The sequence below is a fragment of the Haemaphysalis longicornis genome, unplaced genomic scaffold (assembly GCF_048455015.1).
Source record: "Haemaphysalis longicornis isolate Haplotype H1 unplaced genomic scaffold, Haemaphysalis longicornis Haplotype H1 scaffold_9, whole genome shotgun sequence".
In the NCBI taxonomy this organism is placed as follows: domain Eukaryota; kingdom Metazoa; phylum Arthropoda; class Arachnida; order Ixodida; family Ixodidae; genus Haemaphysalis; species Haemaphysalis longicornis.
The window spans coordinates 56,834,490-56,857,191 of NW_027526460.1; the positions used below are offsets into that span (position 1 = coordinate 56,834,490).

At 50.6% G+C, this 22,702-nt stretch overlaps 4 protein-coding genes across 5 annotated transcripts; 2 read left to right on the forward strand and 2 right to left on the reverse strand.

Annotated features, from left to right (window-relative positions):
- Positions 1-35: 35 nt before the first annotated feature.
- Positions 36-747, forward strand: LOC144151886 (UPF0389 protein GA21628). Its single transcript, XM_077683047.1, has 3 exons — positions 36-190; positions 255-345; positions 474-747. The coding sequence occupies exons 1-3, from the start codon at positions 43-45 to the stop codon at positions 649-651; spliced, it is 417 nt and encodes a 138-aa protein (XP_077539173.1). The 5' UTR covers positions 36-42; the 3' UTR covers positions 652-747.
- On the reverse strand, positions 649-2,926 carry Kap-alpha1 (karyopherin alpha1). 2 transcript variants are annotated; one of them, XM_077683029.1, is made up of 2 exons: positions 2,796-2,926; positions 649-2,414 (listed from the first exon to the last, which is right to left on the reverse strand). In XM_077683029.1, exons 1-2 carry the CDS (start codon positions 2,869-2,871, stop codon positions 838-840), a joined length of 1,653 nt encoding a protein of 550 aa, XP_077539155.1. In that variant the 5' UTR covers positions 2,872-2,926; the 3' UTR covers positions 649-837. The 2 variants fall into 2 exon arrangements, with proteins under 2 accessions (XP_077539155.1, XP_077539156.1); XM_077683030.1 differs by having other exon boundaries at positions 2,692-2,832.
- Positions 2,875-4,929, forward strand: Ccdc58 (Coiled-coil domain-containing 58). The gene is made up of 4 exons (XM_077683046.1): positions 2,875-3,110; positions 3,175-3,447; positions 3,528-3,587; positions 4,788-4,929. The coding sequence occupies exons 1-4, from the start codon at positions 3,048-3,050 to the stop codon at positions 4,836-4,838; spliced, it is 447 nt and encodes a 148-aa protein (XP_077539172.1). The 5' UTR covers positions 2,875-3,047; the 3' UTR covers positions 4,839-4,929.
- Positions 4,917-21,701, reverse strand: LOC144151889 (ubiquitin carboxyl-terminal hydrolase 16-like). The gene is made up of 12 exons (XM_077683050.1): positions 21,154-21,701; positions 19,541-19,796; positions 18,003-18,106; positions 16,521-16,699; positions 15,631-15,765; positions 15,049-15,170; positions 14,209-14,296; positions 13,484-13,574; positions 10,753-10,841; positions 8,096-8,483; positions 6,454-6,668; positions 4,917-5,154 (listed from the first exon to the last, which is right to left on the reverse strand). The coding sequence occupies exons 1-12, from the start codon at positions 21,242-21,244 to the stop codon at positions 4,945-4,947; spliced, it is 1,968 nt and encodes a 655-aa protein (XP_077539176.1). The 5' UTR covers positions 21,245-21,701; the 3' UTR covers positions 4,917-4,944.
- Between the last annotated feature and the right edge of the window lie 1,001 nt (positions 21,702-22,702).

Consider the following 22,702-nt stretch of genomic DNA (forward strand, 5'->3'; position numbering starts at 1 on the left):
TAGCCTCGAACCAGAGTGCTTTGCGAAATCCTGCTATTCAAGATGGCGGCGTCCAGAGTTCTCGTTCTGTGTAGGGCGTCCGCTTTTCTGCCGTCTGTGCGCAGTTTCGTTTCGAGACCAGCTACAACTGGGTTCATCCGAAAAGCGAACTTTCGCTTCCTGAGCGACGGACCTTCACCCTCTACCAACCGTAAGCACTGTGTTAATCATTTTTGTGCCCCAAATTGCTTACGGCCGTCCTATAAAAAACACAGGTCTCTCGGAGCGACCTACCACTGCCTACGACAAGTGGATCTTGGGTCTCTACAAGAAGTACCCGAAAGGAAAGGTCCCCGACTTTGTTCCGTAGGTTTTGTTTGGTTGTTATTTGTGTGCTCGCCCGGCAAAATAAACCTAGTAGTTCATTACTTCGACCTTGACCACTCGCAACTCGTCTCGTCTTACCGTGTGCGCTCGATTTTCGTTGTGCGCAGGTCTGCGGTCATCGAGAAGACGCGCAACAAGGCTCGCATTCACCTGAACCTGATTCTGTCCGCTCTGACCCTTATATTCGCCTACCTTGCCGCATCGTACGGCCGTCGACGACATGAGCGCGGCGACAGCTGGGCCAAGATGAACCAAGAGTGGCACGAAAGCCAGAAGCGCTCGTAGTTTGGCAGGGAAATAGTTTTTATTTTCCTCTCCGAGGCTCTATGTACACAGGGGTGGCGGGGCCCCGGGCAAATAAATACAGTGTTTTTTTTTTTTTCTTTCTTTTTCTCTCCTCCTTCTCCAACTCTCTTATGTACAACAAACAGCAGCAGCAGCGGCGGACTAGCGTCGGGGCGGCGGACCCCGTCAGAAGCGGTAGTCGGTGTTTTCTGCGGCGGGCGCCGGGCCGAACTGGAACTGGCTGTCCTGGACGGGCGGCGCGATGCGCGCGTCTTCCTCCTCGCTGCCGAAGTAGTGCTCGATCATCTCGAAGGCCTTCTGGTAGATGTCGGCGTTCTCGTGCGACTGCAGGAACTCGATCTTGTCCAGGCCGAAGCACTCCTCGACCAGCACCGCGTACGGGTTAAGGCGGCCCGGCTGAGCGTCCTGGGCGCCCAGGCGCAGGATGTTGTCCAGGCCGTTGAGGGCCACCTGCACCACCTTTGGGTCGGCGGCCGTGAGCAGGTCGCACAGCGGCGCCACGCACTCCTGCTGCACCAGGAAGCGCACCTGGTCGGGCGAGCCGCCCGACGTGGCGTTGGTGATGGCCCACGCGGCTTCCTTCTTGGTCTTGAGCTCGGCGCGCGCCAGCACCTCGACCAGCACGGGGAAGATGTTGGCGTCGATCACGGCCTGGATCTGCTGCCGGTTGCCGGCCGTGATGTTGGACAGCGTCCAGCAGGCCTCCTTGCGCACCGACTCCTTGGGCGACGAGAGCAGGTGCAGCAGGCAGGGCAGCGCGTTGCAGTTGAGCACCACCTGCGTCTGCACGTCGTCTCCGGTGACGATGTTGCCCACGGCGCGCAGCGCGGCCGACACCACGCCCTGGCTGGCGTGCATCAGCAGCTCGACCAGCCTCCGGCACACGCCCGCGTCGATCACCGCCTGGATCTTGTCGTTGGGCCCGTCCGACAGGTACGACAGTGCCCAGCACGCGTCGGCCAGCACGTCGAAGTCGTTCACGTACAGCAGGCGGGCCAGCAGCGGCAGGCACGGCTGCACCTGCTCGAAGCGCGGCGGCGGGTTCTTGCCCCGGCACAGGTTGGACAGCGCCCACACGGCGTTGCGCGTCATCGAGGTGCGCGTGGACTTGCTGATGAGCTGCAGCAGCGGCATCAGGATGCCCTGGTCGAGCACGTAGTCGCGGCACTCGGGCGAGTCCCCGGCAATGTTGCCCAGCGCCCACACGGCCTGCTCCTGCACGTCCTCGTACTCGGAGCCCAGCAGGCGCACGAACACGGGCACCGCGCCGGCCTCCACCACTCGGCGCGTCTGCAGCGAGGTGCCCGACGCGATGTTGGTCAGCGCCCAGGCCGCTTCGAACTGCAGCGTGCAGTGGTCGTCCCGCTGGAGGAACTGCACGAACCGCGGCACGATGCCCGTCTCGATCACTTCGTCGATGGGCGGGTTGGGCTCCCGCGACAGGAGTTTCCGGAAGCGCTGCGTCGCCTGTAACTGGAGCTCTGGAGTGTCGGCGTACAGCTGGGACACCATCTCTGCCGTGACGCCAGCCCGCTCTGGCCCCGTGCCGCCATCGCCGTCGGCGTCGGGGACCCCCAGGTTGCGTCGCTTGCACAGTTCGCTCTCGCGCTTCTGCTTGCGCAGCTGGACGCCTTCTTCCTCGCGCCGCCGCCGCAGCTCCTGGGCGTCCAGGCCGGCGTTTTTATAGCGCAGCCGGTGACTGTTGCCGCTCCCCGCGTTGCCGCCGCTCGCCATCCTCGGACCTGCACGCAATCAGCCGAACCTTGAAGTCTGCGTAGGCTTAGCGGCGCACTACGGGACGCCCGCCGGGCTCGGCGCCTTCAAAACTCGCCGCCCAAACGCGATCTCCTCCGCCTGAGCGGGTACGTCCGCACAATTACAACGAAATACCGCTACACTGGCCCTGAAGTAACGCGCCGACGTCGCCGTACTTCGCTAGGCCTTCAGACGTCGCAACTAGCCTTTGGGTAGTCTGATGCGCCGACCACGGTGACCAGTGCGTGCCGTGAGATTGCCTACCTGGCTCGTAAAAGTTGGTCTGCTCCGGGCCGCGCACACTTACGGATATGTTAAATAAAACTGGCTACTTTCTGGTTTCGCAAAGGAGGTGCAATGCTGCATACCTTTTAATTCCCAGCACAACGCAGAACGTTCCTCAGAGCACCCACAATCTGAGCGCGTTGCATGCTGGGTAGACATAATTCTGCCTCGTTCTGCCAAACATCTTAACTGCAAAGTAGATAATATACATTTTATGTACGCATTTGTCATGTTTATGTGTGCCTTCAAATATTTTGGCTCGTTGATGGTATCGAGAGAAGTTATGGCTACGCATGTGCGGTTGGTACAGTCAAGCTGAGTAGGCCGGCTATAAGATGGCGGCCTCCGGAGCAGTCGGTGCGGCGAAACTCCCATGCGACGATTTCATGGCATTTCAGGTAACGCTCATTGTACGGCTGCTCATTCCTTGTTACTCGTAGTAACACGATGCTACTTTTGTAGGAAGTACTTCGCAAACTTCGTCGTGTGGATGACAATATAATATCTTCGCTGAACACCACTTTGCCCACGGAGTCCTTTGCGGCCCACTGTGACGCTCCGGCTTTGTGCAAGAAGTTGTACGAGCAGCTGCAAGCCGCATATGGAGAGCGGGAAACTGCCATCAAGGGATGCTTACAACAGTCTAAGGAGAAACTAGACGAACTTCAAGAACTGCGTGCAGCGAAAAGCGACGATCCGGCCGCATTACGACGGCTCCGGAACACGCAATCTACGGTAAGTGACCACTCACGAAGCCTGCGAGTACGGCGTGCTAGAACTCGCTCTACATGGCGATTTTATTGTCTTTTTTTCAGATTCGCTTGTTAAGGAACGAGTTAAATGTTGAGGAGGTTGTTAAAGATCGAAGTTTAAAGGTGAGTACTAACCAAGCACGTGCATACAAATGGTACCACTGGTGATTGGAAGGGCCACCGCTTGTTTTCTAATTTTTTGGGGTACAGTTATGTGATAGGGATAAAGGGTACCGTTTTCCCTAGTAAAGAATGTCATGTTGCCGAGATTGTGCAGTATTTTAATAGTATTAGCACGTCAGCAAGGTAAGGAATTGGGCTAGTTGGTTTTGCATGTTATCTACTGTGCTTGAGGTTACCAGGGGAACACTTTTTAAAGACAGACTACGTGGACAGCACGAGCGCAAACTAACAATTGATTAACAGTTGTCTCATGTAGTCACGGTACTAATACACCGGGACGCGTATTTCCAAACGCTTCGCTGCACAGAGCACCCACGTGACATGTCTGTTCTCGCGATGTAAAACGGTAATTCAACGTGGTCATTGGCTGCGCCCAAGCCTAAAGCGACCTAAAACATACCAAATCACCATTATTAACAAAAACAAAGCGTACATTTGAGAAATTAAAAAAAATTATATTTAGGAAAATATACGCAATTAAAAAAAAAACCCACGAGATAGATCTGCCGGGGCTCGAACCCAAGGCGTCAGCACCAGCACTCAGTGCTCTACGTCAAGGCTACAGAGCCAGAACGGTGGGTTTGTTTTAGCAGGAGCCTAAAAGAATAGCGCGCGCAGTGACATCACACATGTCACGTGCGTGCTCTGTGCAGCGAAGCGTTTGGAAACACGCCACCGGGACACTCGTTGACGCCTCGCGTTAGAATGCTTCGTGGTGGTGGTGCCAAAAGATATGGCTCGTACCCACTCAGGGGGATTGGCCAGAAAAGGGGCGCTCACGCTTAAAGCTGCGTGCCTCGACCCCCCCAACGATGTCATCTCCATTGGCAAAAATGCCGAGGCGCTAAGAATACACTTTATGCTGCATGCTTCGCCCCCTCCCCAGGTTAGTGGAGATGGACCGGGATTTTCTTGGTCCCTAGCCATATTACTAAGAGTTGCTTTTTAAGAATTCAATTTTAAGTATTAGCACGGTTTCGTGCACATGCGGTTGCATGGCACAGAGGTGACACGGAAAATATTTTTTGCTAATGCGCTGTTTTTCACGCCTTAAATTCATAATTACTATTGAAAGTGCCCTCACCAGACAACTTTTTTGCCAGTTCGCCACAACTAACCGGTGCTGCTCCAACTTTGCAGGTGTTCCACGAGCGATGTCGCCTTTTCTACAATCCGCCCACCTCCCTGTGACGCAAGGGGCGACTAGGAGCTAGTTCTACTGCCGTGGCCTTCCTGTAGATAATACGAGAGAGAAAGAAAGAGCACCACTTTTTGCAACTTTGCAGGTCTGTGTCTTTTATTGTTGAAGTGTGTCTACCCGGCAGTAGAAGAGCAGGTAGGCCTGGCTGGCGAGAACCTTCTGCTGTGTCACAGACACCACTCTGCTGTCGCTGGCGTGAAACCAACTGCCGCCCGCACCACGCACGTAGGCTGTGTAGTGGCCACCGCTCATCCGGCCAGCGTGCTCCACGACCCCGTACAGCACGTATCTTGTGGGAACCGATGTCTGAAAGGGAACGCAGCAGCAGAAAGAACTCAGTTTTGCCGTACAGAAAAAAAAAAAATAGGTTGGTTGGTTCCCTCAGACCAGGCACATACCCACGCGGAGGATTGGCCAAGAAAATTTGTACCTAATCATGATGCCACCTAATTTATTTTAGATCTCGAAATTTAGAAAAGAAAATACACAAAACAATTTTTTTAATATGCACAATATGAAAGTTGAGTCAGGAAGAAAAATTCAATAAATGTGAAGGCTTAGCTGGCTAGCAGGAAAACCGGCCTGTCGCCGCAACATAAGAATGAAGGCGGACACAACATCCCTGTGGCAGACTCCTAGGGCAGAAGCGCCTAGTGACAGAACCTCTGAAGTAGATAGCAGAAGGTAGAGGCGCCTAAAGGTTGACTCCAGATGCTTGCGTCTCATTGGGGAAAAGCTGCGGCAATTAACCAGGAAATGGAGATGGAGCCAAACCAGATTTATAAAGATAAAAATTTAATGGAGGTATTTTGCACTGAAATTTAGTGATTGCACATAGCCTTGATTCAAAAAACATCGGCTTCCATGCATGACGAAGGTGGCTATAATCTCTAGAAGAGAGAAGGGCGTCTTGCCAATGAGTCTGGAGTAGTTGTAAACGGCTAAATCTCGCCCCCATAGAAAGCTATCATTTGGACATTGCACTATCCAAAGATTTCTTTTTTTTTTCTCTCAATCTTTTCCTCTTACTTTCTTTTTTTCTCTAAAATAAACCGCGTCACAGCCTAATCATTACAGGCAGCTTCTTGGCTAATCCCCCGCGTGGTATGCGCCATGACCTAAGGGTCCGACCAACCAATCTTACTTCCTGCAGGCTCTTGAGGGCCACAAAAGGTAAACCAACACACCTTGTGCCATAGAATTGCAGGCTTGCCTAAAACAGGTGCGCGCACCTAAGGCTCCTGCAGTTGCACAGCTTGAGAAGGCACTATTCCACCAATATTTCACGGCTTCTTTTATTTAAATGCAACCCCCTACATTGAACACACTTCGATCTCCATCAAGTGGAGATCAAAGCTCTACATATATGGATGTAACTGCACTTTGGTGAAGCCCGCCTTCACTTTGAGATCAGGTACAGCTCAAGTCAGCCGAGGATGTTCAAAGTGCCGCAGGGTGCCATCTTGTCCCCTGCCCTTTTTAACTTTGTGATGACGAGACTGGCAGTGGCTACACAAAGCTGCACACCCAGGCTTGAGATCGCATGTGGACCACAGGGGCACGAGCCTAGCCGCGTCCTCGCGCCCCTCAAGGGGGCCTGCTTACCCGGGTGTCCTCGTCCTCCCCCCTGGAGCAGCAGTAGGGCGCCAGGTCCAGCTCGATGGGGAAGGGCACATGCTTCTGCACCTTGCGCAAGGTGGCCCCCTGCTGGAAGCGCTTGAGGTGCAGCGTCAGCACCCGTGGGGCCTGCCACACCTGCAGCTGCAGGCTGGCCGCCGCCCGCGGCTCCTGGCAGCCCTCGCAGTGCAGCCCGTTGGCCCCTGCACGGCCACCGGCCATCTCACGGGGTTGGCTCGCGGTCCCCGCTCCCTCCCCCCTCAGACACACTTCCACGTTCCATCGCAGGATGGCTCTGTCCCTTTGTAAAGCGCAAGGGCAGGGACATTACAAGTGTCAAGACCTTCGCAAGAATGGAAGAGAGCTCCGCAAACACCCTTGCCAGACCAGGCTGCTGCTGTAAACAGGGATGTGCCGGTTCAATCCTTTGTGCCACTCCAGACGCTGACAAAGCTGCCTAGCAGAGGCCGAGGTTTAGTTTCTAATATGGCATCACAGTGGCAGCATTTCTTTTACTCGGGCATGGTTTGCTGTGAACAATTTCCCAGCAAACAATTCAGACAGTTGCAAAAAATAACAAAAGACAATTGGCTGAACCAATGGTTGTTATGATGTTCTTACATTCTTCCAGTCATGTGAAAAGTTTGTGTCAAACAGATCCACTTCAACTTTCCACAGTAACTTCCCCTCTCCATTCACCTCGCCTTCCTTCCACAAGCATTATTTATTGAGAGGTGCCTAGAGAATGGTTACTTTGGGTTATGAAAGATTCTAGCAGAGTGCCAGGGTTCACAAACTAATTATGTGTAGTTTTGCTTCTTTCTAGTGCTGTTGCAGTATACAGAAAAGTAAATGATAAGCAACCCGGTGGTGAGCGACACAGGCTGAAGCGCCAAGCTGATCGGACCGGATGGGCTGCGGGAGGTTCCACATATGCAACAAAACTGCCTCATAATTTGCCATAAAGTGCTCTCTCTCAGCACACACACTTGGCTTGGGTTAATTCACATTCAATGACTGCACTCACGAGACACAAAGCCAACAGCGCGGCACAAAAGAGTGTGCTAGATGAAAGTAAATGTCAAATAATGTATTTTTCTGTAGAATATTTTTAAAACAATATATTCTCATATACCTATTTACAACCGAATATGAAAAGAAGTTTGTATCCCTAAATCAGAAACTTCATATAAGCAATCACCATGCTCAAGAGGCATGGTATGTGCACAGATTCTGTCATCAACGCCTTACCTTACATTCAGCCTTGGTGTGGGGGCTTGCACAAAAGCCGAGTGAGCGCGCCATCTGGCAGCCACAACTTTGAGCAAGCCCTGATTGGCTAAAAGCGAACACCCGGATGTGACGCCACGCAAGCACGGCAGAGCGAGCTATAAGCCGTGGCTTCTCGGAGCAGACGATTTTTCGTCGCCTTGTTGTTGGTTCGCTGGCGGAACAATGAACACACAGAAGATAGTTTAAAATGGGTTTAGTGGTTCAATATGTGTTTACAAGAACCCGAAGCCCACCTACAACTGGAAGTACGTCACAATAAAACTGGCGCAAAATGGACGTTTCAAAAACAGACAAACACGAGAATACTGCCCCAGAGCTCCCCCTGCGAGACACCCACCGGCCAGCAGCTCGGGTGCAGTGAAGCTGCGCAGGCAGGCCTCCAGGGTTCCCTCGGCGGGGCCCTCCTTGGCTGCCGAGGCACACGGGGAGGAGGAGGGCACGGCCGGCTCCTGCAGGCGCAGGCTCGACATGTGCGCCGCCAACTCCTCGTCGGCCGGCGACCCGTTGTCCTCCTCGTCCGCCTCGGTCGGGTCCGTGCCACCCCCACTCAGGGCCTCCCGGTTGGGTGTCGCTGTTGCCGCCGCCTTGGCACTGCTGCCCCCCTCCAGGAGCTTGCGGCGGGCACCCTTGCACCCCCGGGGGGTGCTGTGCGACCCTCCCCGGGGGGTCTTCTCCTCCGGGATCGGCAGGGACAGGTCCTGGAAGGGCTCCTCCCGACGAGACGCCTGCACGGGGGAGGGGAGCACGCTTGGGGGAACGGTTCCCTCACTGCTGCCACAGCTGCGGCCAAGCGAGGAGAACACCCGTCCTTTCATTCATTCACTGCCAGGCACCACCCACGTGGCTCACAAGGGCGGGGACAGTATGCACAGCTGTAAAACTCGTGTAAGCAGGTGAAACCTGCCAGCGTGTTCACATGCACACAACCACTAGTAACTAGCAGCGCCTTCCATCCTTCCATCCATATTGTGCAAGAGGTACAGGTATTCATTTATCCGAAGTTTGACTTTTCTCTTTTTTTATCCACGATCTCATGAAAACGTGCAGCACTGATGCTTGGCGACAAAATAAAAATAATCCAACTGGCCGAAAAAAAGCGTGTACCTATGAAAGCCAGCATCATCTGGGAGCTGAATATCCTGAAATCGTCATTGAAGACAATTCTGCCCACGAAGGTCGACATCTTCCAAAAAGCAGGCAAGTTCGAACTCGAGATGAAGATCGCAAAGGACAGAAAGTACAAGAAGCTCGAAGAAATCTTGGTTAAAAGTGGTTCCAACAAGCTCATGTTCTTGCAATGAACACTTTCATGACTGCTCCCATTCCTATAGATAGTATGTTATCGATGAATACAAATTCAAATTTTGGCGCTCCCCAAGGACTTCTGGACAGCTACCACCATCCTAAGGGCAGAGAAGGAAGTATTTCATCAGTTTCGCTTTCATGTTTCTGTTCTCCGCCGCAGGGGGGGATTTTTAAATATCCTTCGCTGGCGGGGAGGCGAGCTCACGCGGTTTCGGTTATAGCGTCAACACCGCTCACTGATGCTTCAAGCAAACGGTGAGTTTCTACAGGTTCCGATGAATCTGAGCTGGAATCTGTGCAGCACAGACATAAAAGACGACTTCGATTCATCAGACTTTGGTATGGACGGCGAAAGTGAGTCAAAGTGCCCAGGAGCATCAAACGGTATCCGCCGGTGATTCCCGCTTTCTCCTCCGGCTGTTATCTGCAGGGTGTCGGCTTCATCAGGCGAGACCACTTTGCGCCGGCTGCACAGAGAGTCAGGTTCTCTCCGCAAAGGCGGCCCAGAGTTGACCTTGGCGTACCGCTCCGGGGTAGCGCGCAACCGTCGATTTCATCGGCAGCATCCAGTTCCCGAGCTGTGATGGAGCTTGCAGTTTGATCAGTTCGCTTTCAGACTCAAGCTCATTGAACGGCTGCTGGGCTGTGGTGAGCCACATCTTGCGGGCCTCACCGTCCCTCCTGCTGCTGTGTCCCCTGGGCATCCCTCAGGGTCCCCAGCACCAACCACAAAAAAATTGAAAAAAAAAAAAAAAAACGGAACTGCAAACTGTGCTGTGAAGAGAGGAAGGTTGAGCAAAAAAACAAATGTCTGCGAATCATGTGCAGCCAACCTCTGCTTAACAGTGTTGAGAAACTGCTTTATGCGGTAGCATGATAGGCACTAGTGTTTAATTTTTGTAGGTATGTAAAAAACTTTTGCACTTAAACAGTTGATATTTGCAGCATTGTTCTATAAGGGCCTTATGTTCAAATTGTATATTTCAGAATTTTTTTATGTGTACCCTGTGCAAAGTAGCATTAATGTCTTCATCAATCTGTCTTCTTTTTGTTACTTTTTCTTTGTTTTGATAATTTTTTGATAAAATTTGCAATAAATCTGTTGTTTGAAATTATTACTGTTGGAAAGATTTATCATTCCTCTATCATTTCATAACTTACACATTAGCATCAATCATTTTCTGTACACTGCTAACAGCTCAACTTATGCACGATAAACAGTAGACGCTACATTGTTGATTAAGAAAGCCACTACGCCGCCAGTACCTTGGAAAGCGTGTGTACCTAGGCACGTGGCTGAAAAGTACCCTGCCTGCTAATGCACAGCCCTGCCTTCGTTGTGGCCAAGCTCACAGCCGTTGCAGCATCCGCCCAGTTTCTACGACAATCTCCCCACACTCGATCAAAATTGCCCCTCAATAAAGGTGCAACTGTGAAAGAGGGATGCCTCGACGGAGGGGTATGCAGGACCCTCAAGCGGCCCCACGAAACAAAACCCACGTTCAGAAACCCCTGCCATGGTTAACAAGCAGGGGCCATGGACGCCAAACAGTAGTGGAGAACAACGCCAGTTCAGAACTGCAGCAGCAAATCTTTGCGCTCGGTGGGGAGGTGGTGGGCTCCAGTCTCTGGTACGAAACACGACTGGCCTGCAACACCAGGCTGGGGGAGGAAGAGCAGGGCGCTCACCTTTCCGCACTGCTGGCAGACGATCGTGCTGAGCAGCACTCCCCCAAAGATCTCGTCCAGTGGGGTGCGGGCCACCGCCTTCTTGTAGGCTGGGGGGGAAGGGGGTAAAGTAACGAGGTTTGCACGTTAGAACAGGGGTCAGCCAGACAAGTACCCCCCCCCTTTCTCTTTTTACAAGTCCACCATAAAACAGTGCCAGGAGCCTACAAGTAGACAAATAAGGCTGTGAGTAGTAGAGGTAGTCTGAGTACTACAGTAGCTTTATTACTCCGGGACCAAACATTCCAAGAAAAGCTTCTGCAGCTAGACAAATTGCCATAATAAAAAAGAGACAGCGTGAGAAGGCAACCAGACCATGTGCACTGGGTTGGTCGCTAAGCTGGCTTGCCGCTAAGCATGAAGACGCCGGCTATTACTGCTGATTGGGCCAGCATCCAAGGACTCCTATGCTCAGATCACGTGGTGCCATCAAAGGACGCTAGGTGGTTCGCATCAGTCCACAACCTCCTTTACATTATGCCTCGTATGTCAATTGTTTCTGCAGCACGCTGGAAACGTTGAATTAAAAATCATTTAAAAATGTGCCGTCCCCCATCTGTTTATAATTTAAGGTCAATGCGGCTCAATAAACTGGTTTTTGGCTTGCAAGTTATTTTTGTTTTGTTTCAATCACACATTTATTGGCCCACTTGTTTACACCCAAAATTGGCTTTCCCTTCGTTTCACTACCACATGGAGTAACATATGCTGTTGCCCAACCTGCATAAGTGCTGCCTGAGGCAGGAGTTGAAAAACATTGTACTTCTGCTCACTCTCGATCTTATTCACGGACTGCAATGGTGAGCCATGGGGGAGTGGGCGACCCAGAGAGCACTGTTTCGTTTTTTGCACGAAAGAAAGCTCAAAAACAACGCGAAAGTGAAGTGACAGGACAAATACTGCCACGACCAGACTGCACCACATTCTAACTTTAGTTGTTCACCGTCAGACAGTGCAGCTAACCTACTTGGCGTGAATGTTATACGCACCATCTATAATACGCGCGCGCACACACACACACACACACACTGCCCAATTCATGGTACCGTATTTACACAATTGTAAGTAGACTCAAAAGTACGTTGACCCCACCAAAATCGCTTTTCTCAAAAAAAAAAAAAAAAATGCGAGCTTAGAAAATGCGAGCCTAGAAAATCATATCACAAAGAGAAGCTCTTCCGTCAACTACTAATAGCCCCCATATGGCGGCTATTCCATCACTGATCGGCGCTCCCACAAGCCCACAAGAGCCGTGCGCTCGTGGTGCACACAGTAGATGTTAAAAAAGAAACTTTTGTATAAGCACACGGAATAAGCATGTGCTGTGGGTTGAGCGGGAAGAACACATTCGCTGCGAGACGACAACCACCGAAGCAACCGGCGGCGACCACTGCCGGGTGATACCAAAACAAACAACATGGCAGCTGACGAAAGCAGCCGCGCGCAATTTCCTTTGATTCGCGAGTACGTTACTCGCATTTAAGAAGCGTTTGGTTTCGTCTCTAATAAACAAAACGAGTATTAGCGAATCCTTTGATTCAATGCATGGCACTAACGTAGCCACAATCACATAACATTGTTCCGTACACTTCCGAATGCGATGGTGGGAGGTTAGTCGCTCTGAGTACGGTGGACAAAGGGCACAGGTTGGGAACGCCAACTTTCCAAGTCAGCCTCACCTTTATTGATGCCAGAGAATGTATGCAATGGTAAATTGATACGCTACGCTTAGCCCATAATTACGGAAACAAGGGTACAAAGCTGTCCCCACCTTGTAGCACCCCTAAATTTACGTTTCTCTTGCCGTTATTAGCAGTACACAGTTCAAATTCGATTCTAAGTTGGCTCCCCAACATTGGATGGTCAAATTTGAAAAAAGGGTTGACCTACAATCGTGTAAATACAGTAACCATGACACTCCGTGTGGAGTGTCATTCAAGAGCATGCGCAAAAACGGACACTGAAGGTAATGTTCGCTTTGACTATAACATCACACATTTCAAAGTTGTTCCAGCTTTTGTTCAACAGCAAACAATACAAGATTGGTTAAGAAACATGAAACTAAGGCTGTCAATCAGTCTTTTCGGTTTCCCTTCCATTTTTTGGTGATGCGAAAGACCACCTACACGAGGCCTGTGGAAGTTAGGCAAAGGAGAAGCAATAAATACCCACACAATTCACAAGCAAGGTGGCTGACAGGTCGTGCTACAGAGCCAACTGCGTCAGTAATCTCCATCGGTAAGGAAGGGGGCAACGGCTCTAGAGTTCACATGCATAAATATTTTTACTGTGTTTAAAGAACGACACAAAGCCTTCGGCCAACTTCGGCCAAAGTTGAAACAATTTCCACCAGCTGTAGTGAAAAGATAACCTGCTTAATAACGTTCATGCCGAAGCGTGTTGGAAAAAAAAAGAAAATGTGCTCAGCAGAGGTTCCCACACATACATTCGCTTTGCATTTCTATGTGCCTGCCTTGCTATTTGTTTCAGAAAACAGGTGAAACATGCCCGATTCATCACACTCCACCATTCACAATCTGTGACATCACAAATCACAGTGCGAGAAAATGTGCGGGGTGGAGGTATGTTTTATGTTCCCCTTCTGCTCACTATCACAGTACGAATTGCCACGTCCGATTCACCACGATTACGCTGCCCCATTTGCAGTCTTTGCCAGAATGCCACCACTCACCTTGGATCTTGGCCTTGGTGTCCGGTTCCACCTTGTTCGGGTCCACCTTGGAGTTCAGCCCAAACGCTTGCAGCACTGCCTGCTTTTGCCTCTGAGGAGAAGAAAACACAAAGCCAGGGGCATTCAGGTGCCATGAGGTCAACCCCATGTGCATTTGATCAAACGGTAACACGTGCGTGGCATCAAGCCAAAATGCGCACTACACAGAAACCGCAAAGCGAGAAGCTCTGCAGGGGCCGGGCTCTCTTTCTACGTTCAGTACAGCTCGGAGTGTGGCAGTAAGACAATACAAGAAACAGTTCACCAATGAGTATGAACCCTACACCGTGACCAGCCCACAATAGTCCCGAGCATGTTCACATCCCCAAAATGCAGCTATTGATTTCACCGGAGGTCGGAATTCCTGGTCATTGGCAGGTACAGGCCGAACACACAGGATGCTTTTTGTGGTGGTGTGAAGAAATTTATAACACGAAAACAAACTGCTTTGTCCTAGATTATTTGTTCCTCTCGATTTATGACAGGCACTTGGCCCCTAGCGCCTACTGAGAAAGGGCGTGACAAGTTGCAGCCAAAATGGGGGAACGGGCACCACACTCAGAGCCACGCCACAGGCACACATCAGACATTAGTGGCCCCGGCAAGCAGAAATGGCTTTGTGCTGCAGCCCGTGTTTCAGTGTACAAACAGCACAGGGCCAGAGAGAGCAGACAGCGGGCGCCCACCTTGACCTCCTCGGTGCGGACCCCTTCAAGCAGGTGCCTCAACAACTCGTGGCTGTCATGCTGCTGGTGGCCTCGGAAATGGGGCGCTCTGCGAGGGAAGAAGACACAGGGGCTGAAGTCTGCCACATCCTCTATCGTTCTACCGCCTCGCACCAAGGAGAACACAGAGTGGCACAGACTATACAGTGCACGTGCTGTTGTCCCATTCTGTAGTTGCATCTTTGCAGCTGTTTGCACCTTTAGTAGAATAACCAAGCCCGCCAACTCTGCATCGCAGATAGCGGTTGCATATCAAATCCCTCTTTTTAGCATTCACAAGAGAGAACATAGTGTCCTTCGCGCAATCTTAGTGGCCAATATCGAAAGACAATTGCAATGCAATTACTGCCACGTTATCTGCTGCCACCTTGCCATTGCTCTTTTGAAAAAGTTTTTGTTTTAAACGGAACGTCCCAACTCCCTCAGCCCTTATTTGGCGCCGAAGGCGCTTCCTCTGTTCACGCTTACACAATTAAAGCTGGCATTTCCCTCTGAAGCTTCCCTCGCATTTCTTTTTTGGCAGAAAACAGTGCGGCAAAAATGAAGAAGCACCGCCCCCAAACGCATGACGACACAAGCTGCTGCTTAGGAAGAGGTGCAGAAAGTACCCTCGACGAAATCCCAGCCCAAGGCATTTTCAATTTCTGCCTCCACCAGGCCATCAAGAGTCGGAACTTAAGTGGCACAACATTTGAGCCACTGCAGCAGGAGGCACCAGTTGGGGGGATGTGGGCCCCTGCTGATGTGCACCCACCAAATGCCTCCCACGGCACCCAGAGACTGGGCAGAGGGGATGCTCACACTTGGCACACCCGGGAGAAGAGGCCCCTCGGGTGGGGGCTTCCCTGCCGAAAGTCCTGGAGGAACGTGGCCAGGGCACTCGTCAGCTGGCCGGGCCCAGACAGCTCCACGTCCAGGGGACCCTGCGCACGGGAAGGGGAAGCACACAGCCCGTCAGGCACTGGTCCGTGCGTGTCTCAGTTTGAGGAGCAATGAGACAGAGTCCACTGTTTCCACCACCCACCACAGCCGTGCTGGACACCTGCCACAGCTAGGAGTCACGCAGCTCACCAAGTCCCCTTACACCTCCCAGAGAGCTTGAAACACAGCTCTTCCTGAATGATGCTGCCCCGACCACTTCGGAGATAGCTACCCGAGTGTCGGCCACTCACGGGGCTAAGCTGCAGCAGTTCTACAGATCCAAGCTAGTCAAAGTACAACAAGCTCGCACGGTTGTAATGAACGCACCCTCTCCCACAGATTCCGTGGGCATGCCTCTCGACGTAGGAAGGCTTGAACTTCGATCAGTGACAGCGGGCGCTCGGGAGGACTGACACGTAACCCAACCTGCAATCCCACAAGGCATGCTGGCAATACGCTCACCAGGGGAGGGGGAGGAGGGGAGTCAGACTCCGCAGGCTCGGTGGGCTCCGGAGCGGTGGGGTCGAAGGTGCACTGAATCTTGGAAGCACACCTCTTGGCCAGCAGGGACTGCAGCAGGGGCGTCTGGCCCAGACCCTGCAAGTGCACAGGACAGCCGTGTTGGAGAGGTGCAAAGCAGGCCTTGAACTCAGGCGTGGACAGGTTTAGGCGCTGCCTAAGAGGTCGGAGTCTGTTTTGCCTTGCTCGGAGGAAAAGCTCAGACAGGCTCATACAGGACGGATATTAAAAGAGGCGCACGCAAGGGTGGTGTTTGGTGAGCTTTTACATCACATTAAAATCCTCCCTAGAGCCAAGCCACTGGAGCATACTGTTATGTTCTTCTAGATAATAGGGTAAAAAATGCAGCAATTCAAACCAGGCGTTCTCGCACATTGAACTGCACGTTGAGGGTGGGGCAACAGCATGTTCAAACCAATAAACTTCCCTCTCCTCTGCCTGAGCTGTTAGCTTTTGCTGTGCACACTCGCCGTGCAGCCAGGTGCCAGCAGTTTGCTACCCACCAGCTCCGTGCCACTTTTCTTGGAGTGACGGAGGGAACCACCAGCAGCAAAGCTGGGTAGGCACTTCACAACACTGGCAAGAAAAGGAACAGGGGCAGTGGGATACCTGAAACAGTGATGTTTAGCTATTTTCTCCCAAAAAAGGCATTTCAATTCCCACTGCCAACATCAAACACAGTCAGCACCATTCTGGAGCAAAGCCAATGTTCTCGCAGCACTCATTCTGTGGGTCAACTGTATTAAAAGCCTCGAAAAACAACTTGTAAAGGCTGTCAACAAGAGCATGCCAACTTCGGCCCCCAGCCTTTGAGAAACAAGGGTGGTGCCTGCCTGGAGGACAGCATTAAAGTAGCAGGTGTTGCCCAGGTTGCTGAGGCCCTTGACGGCCGTCCACGAACCGCTGCAGGACACTTTCTCCTCCGGCTCCTTGGCGTCCTTGCCAGCAGCGGCAGTATCATCACTACAGCCAGTCCAGGGCTCTTCCGCGTCTTCTTCCTTGGCAGCTGTCACTGCAGGGAAACGTGGTCCCACCACACCAGTCCGTTCATATTAGCTCACTAGTAGAAGCATAGATGCCCACTGGTAAAATTGCAAAACACAAATGCACTGGAATTAGGCGAGTCAGGCCACGCAGCCAGCTCAAAACATATACCTATCCTGATCATCCCACCTTAATACTTCTCCGTAAACTTGGCAGAGAGACAGAATGCGGACTAACAAGCAGTGCCAACTACACATTCCTCGCCAAAGGGACGTTACGGCCACGCACTTCTGTCTGTTACACTTGCTCTACAGACTGTGACGCAAAGGTAAGAGTCAGCGAGTCTGCGCAGCTTCCCCCAGGCACAGCAACTTGGCTGTTTCATCCCTTTCGGCAGCAAAGCAAGAGGGCACTACAACATTCACACTTTGTGCTGGTGGGCTGGAGCTTCATTTGAAACTGGCAATAGTGAATGCTGGGCTGTACTGCACTGCACTCAAATCCAATATCAGCTTCTGTTCACCTGGAGAGTGTTTTTACAGCACAGCTGTTAAGCGGTTGTCTGCCAGACGGGATAGTGTGACCTAAAACTCTCGGTGCCTCCAATAAGAGTGAGAGCAGTTTCCTTCCTTCTCATTCTTCCCAAAGGAGCTGGCACTAACGCGGCAGCAAGACTCTGGTCGCGTGACCCTTCTTCTTGGCAGCACCACCAACACGCTCCCTCTTTTTTCAACCTTGCTATAGTCGCATTTGCTTACATGACCATTCGTTTAAAACACACTGCGTGTTTCTTGTCCCAACAAAACGAGGCATCCAGGGAAGACACTTGAGCAAGGGCAGGCATACTGGGGATGTCAACATATTAGCGGTCATGAAAAGCGTTAACAAATATGTAAGAACTAATTGATGGTGTCCACTATAGAGAAATGGCACTGCCGTGGGGGGCCAAGAACTGCACGCGTGTAAAAGTGAACCAACTCGTAAACATTGCCAACGTGTTTTAATTCAGCATTACCACTAAAAAGTATGTGCGCTGTGCATTCGAGAGCAAAGTTAATCCTGCTTCTGCCGCATTTAATCTTTTTTTTTTGGTACAGGAAATGCATTCCCACTATAGCTGCGTTGCCGTCTCGCAACTCGTCAAGTTACTGCATAGCAATTTTTCCCAACACCTACACGAACTGGCACAGAATTCCCATAGTCGCTTTGTTTTTTTTTAACACCAGCACAAACTGAACAAAATTCCCATAGTCGCTTTTTTTTAACACCTGCACGAGCTGGCACAAAATTCTCAGTCACTCTATTCTGGCCGGCTTACAGTGGGCACTCACCTTTCCTGGCTTTCTTGCTTGCGGCGGCCATCTTCTTTCGCAGATTCTGCACAATCTGTGTCACCTGCGGGGTGGGCTCCACCGCACCATCACAGACGAAGCACCTGCACAAGAACAAACGGCACACTTTGTAAGAGTTCGCACCACGTAGGGTTTTATAAAGTTCCACGACATCTAAAAGGTACGATAAAACACTACTTGGACCAAGTTTCTTTTAAAATAAAATGCTCACGTCAATGACCACGTGGAAATTTCATTTGAACGAATTCCTACGGCCGCACATAAAACACTTGGTACAACACGGCTCCATGTTAGGGGATCATCTCTTTTACAGTAAATGAAGATGGCAAATAATTGAAAGCTCAGTCCTGCAGTCTCACATAAAGTATATATGCACACGGAGCACTCTGTCACAACACAAGCCCCGCACCCCTTTTTTCAGCCTATTTATTGCATGTCATGTATTGTAACTATTGCTGTTCATTTCACGTAACGCAACGTACTAACTGCATGGCCAAACCACAGAACACTGCAATGAAACCCTGAGAAGGCGCTCGCATAGTCCACTCACTGCACCAGCCCCTTCGTATGGCACAGCAGCTGTGATTGCCAGTAAAAAAAAGCATGTTCTGGAGAAGCACAATTTTGAGGAGCAGGATCGTAATCCCCACCCCTGGTGCCACTCTCGTCTATAGAAGCCTTATGTCATGCTGCCAGCAATGTGCAACTGCACTGCTGAGGAGTACCACGCCTCTGGGATGACAGATACGTTTGACTGAGATTGTACGTCCCAAACCACTTCACAGCAATTCAATGCAAGTACTGCAATTGTGCGGAAACAGCAAGACCAGCTGGGAACTTTTTTTTTTGTTTGCGTCAGTACCCCCTCAGTTTAATTCTATAGAGTAGGGAAGCTGTAAGCTCGTCGTGCATTCACCTGCACTGCCAGTGAAATGAACGGCACAGTTCAGGTGCCATGCGCTGCACTGCATGAACTGGTTCACGTGTAATGAGTGGTTCACATGCAAACCAAACAGGCCTGATATCACTGGAAAGTGTCAGTGTGGCTGTGAGGCAAGGTTTGTCAACCCCACACAGTGGCAAATGCCCGGCAATCGCAGATTGGGCCATGTGCGAAAGATGACCAGTACCTCTCTGCCTACTCTCATCTACACGTCACTTTTGTGAGCTGGGGTGACCTCGCTACACTGCCGGTACGACTGGCCTTCTAGAAGGAGGTCGCAGACAAACTAGTCAAGTCGTGATCGAGGCAGAACTGATCATGTGGGCTTTACTGCGTTTGTTTGGATGGCTGACACTCAGAACTTCGGCCTTCAACAGAGCTACCACAATGCTCACTGAATATTTATCAATAATAGCTTTTTTTGTTGGACGCCATGTTTGTAGTGTTCTGCCTGCTTTCACTGGAATGCCTCAAGTGGACTGATGTGGCGCAAGCACACAAGTCACAGCTACCATCCGCACACACAACAACTGCGAATCACTGTGTAGTAATATGGTGCAATTGCAGCACTCACCATAGCGTCGTGGTGTCCCCCGACAGGGCCAGAGCGTGCGAGTCCGAGTGCGGCGTCTCCGAGTGTTGGCGGCCGTGTTTGGCAGTTCCCCCACACCCCCGGTGGCCACACTGCAGGCACACCCACGTCTCGGGATGCGCCTCAATGCCTTCGCAGTCATCACACACGTCCAGCCGGCCGGGATTTCGCAGAAGCTGCTGCCGTAGCCGACGCAAGCCAACCGAGTTGCGCAGGTGAGCACAACCAGAGGAGCCACCTGCAAAAGCGGCCAAATCTTTTCTCATAACCATTTTTACTGCTGCGAATGTGTCCAAGGAAGCACTTAAGCTATCAGAGCTTTCCTGCAAAGCTTGGCAATGCAGTTTAAACCTAGCAACTGAAGCAACTTTGACAAGGTATTCGTGTGCACTAAAAGGCAACTCTGGTTGCACCAATTATTCTGGATAACCTCTCAATCAGTACCTCTTTCAACTCGAGCAACAACTAAAAATTTAAAACACCGAACTAGCACAAATCAATGGCAAATCATTCACTTCAACGGCCGGAAGCAGTGATGCGTGTCACTCAGTCACCTGTACATGAATTTCTTATGACCATATGAACCTGAAGTCCCCAAAAGAGTCTGCAGCAAGCTATAGGCAAAAGCCATGGCTCCCTCCGTGTTAATTAGCCACTTTATTAAAATAATAGTGGAGCGATAATAGCACAGGGTGGAGGAAACACTTAGACCTCAGCTTGACCAAACAGACAAAAATGGCAGCCAGCTCTTTCTTTGCAAGTTTTCGAACCATCCTTGCCACTACAACTCCTCAATCTTCACCTCCACATGTGGTTTTAGAACACCATAAAGGTACAGCTGGCTCCCCTGCAATGCGTCCGCACTGAAATCAAAGGCATACGAACAGCAACAGCTGTTTCAAACAGCAACACCAATTGGACCGACATAAAAGTACTACCTGTAGCAAGTTCAGCTCTAGTGACTCGCTGTGTAGCATAGAAACATTTGGAGTAACCCTGTCACAGCAAATTGATGCACATCTGCATGCACATACCACAGCACACGCACACTAAGACGCTGGTTTATGGGCTAGCACGGCTTCTATTTCAAATGGAATTAGAACGACAAAGAAAAGCTTGAGTGGAAGATAACGACCGAATCAGGAAACCTGCTGGCCCGCGACCCGATGACATTATAGTGCTTTTTCGAAGTTACCTGTTGATTCAGGGTTTTTTTTTTTCGTTTTTTTTTTCTTCCAATTTTAATGTCTAACTGGACTTTAAAACTGGTCTTCAAGTACGGAGTAAGCACTCAGACTTTGCAATTTCGCAAAAAAATTGCGCCTCGTTGCAGGCAAAGGAGAGACGCAGAATGTTCTAGTAACGCTTTTGGGGCAGTCCTGCGCCCTCAGCGGGAGTTATGCAGTGCCAACACACAATAAGCGCTTTATCATGTGCTAGGGGGCAACCAGCTAACTGCAATAACAAAGACGGCTCAAGTGCCCACTCCCTCGTGTAGTCATCACTACGTGTAGTGGGCAAACGACGTTTAGCACATCGCGGACGCACTCGGTAAAGACGCCGCCAGTTTCGGAATGAGTTAACCAGTGAATTACCTTCCGCAACATCTCCAGCTCCTCCTTCACTGGAAGAATCGAGGATGCCGTCGGTCGGATCTCCTTGGTGCTTCTTCTTTTTTCTTGCCATGCTGGACTAGCAGACTTCAGCACTTGCGTAGCAGCTTCGTTTCGGGCCCTCAAGGCAGCGACAGTTTGTTGTTCACAGGAAGCACTACTCCGCATGAAAGTGGCAACAAACGCAAGGCCGGCAACGCTCGCGTCGGCCGCCGGAGCCGCGGTGGCTTGAAAGGCGATAGCCCGGGAGACGAGTTCTCAAAAGGTCGTCAATGCCCTCCAGCCCACGTTCCCGAAAGCCAACGCGTCGACTACACGCTGTCACAGCGATAGCAGCAAAGACGCATATTGGAAAATGACCACTTGCCACACGACAATTTTTACGAAAAGCTCTAGTATTCACTTAAGCGTGTGCTAAATACTGTGACAACTGAAAGCAAGGCGCACGGGGCGAACATACGGAGAAAACTTTTCCGTTGCATAAAAGACACATTGGCGCGACCTGCGACGCCATTTCAAAGGAAAGAGGAACCGGAAAAAGTAAGGTAAATTGCAATCGCACAGAACATCACATACATTTAGGTACTTTTTTATTTTTTTATAATTTATAACTACTTTATTTAATAAATTATTGTTTTAAATTGTTTTTTTTTTTCAGTTTTCAGTAAGATTTTATTAACTAAGAGTTCTTCGTCTAGTTGCACTGCTCCACACTCCCGCGCGGTCGCACAAGACATCGCTGGCTTTTGGGCGCTGCAGTCGCACCTTTCTCCGCATAATTTCCGTCGTCTGCTGCGGCCGGAGTAAACGAGGCGCGCCGCGCGGCACAATAACTGTGTTTCTATACGCATTTAAATTCGATTGCTTTGCTTGTATTTCAAAATCCCCCACCCCAGATTGTTTTGTTACAGGCAACTAGTGTTCCAAACCACTAGTTTTGTTACAAATCACCACTGTGTATCCTCGCTTTTAGTATAACAGCTTTAACAGCTGATCTCTCTAATTTGCCTGCTCTAGCGGTTCCTGGGTGGTCCAAACCTGCTCTCGCAAGAAAAATTTAATGAGCAAATAAAACAGAGAGCTGCTCTGGAGCAGTTGGACAGATGGTGGACACACATATCACTATTACTTGGGTAAAAAACTCACGCTAAATCACTGACACATACAATTGGCTCTGTGTTTGCTGACTCTTTGGTCATATACGACATCACCTTCCGGTTTTTCACGCTTATGCCTCAAATAGTCAGCTGAGGTTGGCGTTATTATTAAACTGATTTTTTTGTTGTTTTGCTTTTGTATTTTTTACAGCGACGCTGCCTATGTCTCGGTGTGTGTCCTTGTACAAAGCCGCGTCGACAAAAAATTTTGAATTATGCGGCAAAACCAACTTTCTGGTGAATTCTCTTTATTTCTCAACCTTATGTCGGTATCTTTAAAAATTCATACTGAAATTGACCATTGGGACAACTTTATTATTACGCCGGGTTCCATTTACTTGTTTAATTAGTTTACAGCGAGGCTGTAAACGTGT

Bases quoted from the DNA above. Each gene is read 5' to 3' on its own strand.
- LOC144151889 (XM_077683050.1), bottom strand. From the start codon at position 21,244: ATGGCAAGAAAAAAGAAGAAGCACCAAGGAGATCCGACCGACGGCATC. The intron at 16,700-18,002 runs GTGAGTGCCCAC...GTTTCCCTGCAG, and splicing joins AAGCAAGAAAGCCAGGAAAG to TGACAGCTGCCAAGGAAGAA. The intron at 13,575-14,208 runs GTGGGCGCCCGC...TCTTCTCCTCAG, and splicing joins TCCGCACCGAGGAGGTCAAG to AGGCAAAAGCAGGCAGTGCT.
- LOC144151886 (XM_077683047.1), top strand. From the start codon at position 43: ATGGCGGCGTCCAGAGTTCTCGTTCTGTGTAGGGCGTCCGCTTTTCTG. The intron at 191-254 runs GTAAGCACTGTG...TAAAAAACACAG, and splicing joins ACCTTCACCCTCTACCAACC to GTCTCTCGGAGCGACCTACC. The intron at 346-473 runs GTAGGTTTTGTT...CGTTGTGCGCAG, and splicing joins AAGGTCCCCGACTTTGTTCC to GTCTGCGGTCATCGAGAAGA.
- Ccdc58 (XM_077683046.1), top strand. From the start codon at position 3,048: ATGGCGGCCTCCGGAGCAGTCGGTGCGGCGAAACTCCCATGCGACGAT. The intron at 3,448-3,527 runs GTAAGTGACCAC...TCTTTTTTTCAG, and splicing joins TCCGGAACACGCAATCTACG to ATTCGCTTGTTAAGGAACGA. The intron at 3,588-4,787 runs GTGAGTACTAAC...CCAACTTTGCAG, and splicing joins TTAAAGATCGAAGTTTAAAG to GTGTTCCACGAGCGATGTCG.
- Kap-alpha1 (XM_077683029.1), bottom strand. From the start codon at position 2,871: ATGTCTACCCAGCATGCAACGCGCTCAGATTGTGGGTGCTCTGAGGAA. The intron at 2,415-2,795 runs GTATGCAGCATT...GATTGCGTGCAG, and splicing joins GTTGTGCTGGGAATTAAAAG to GTCCGAGGATGGCGAGCGGC.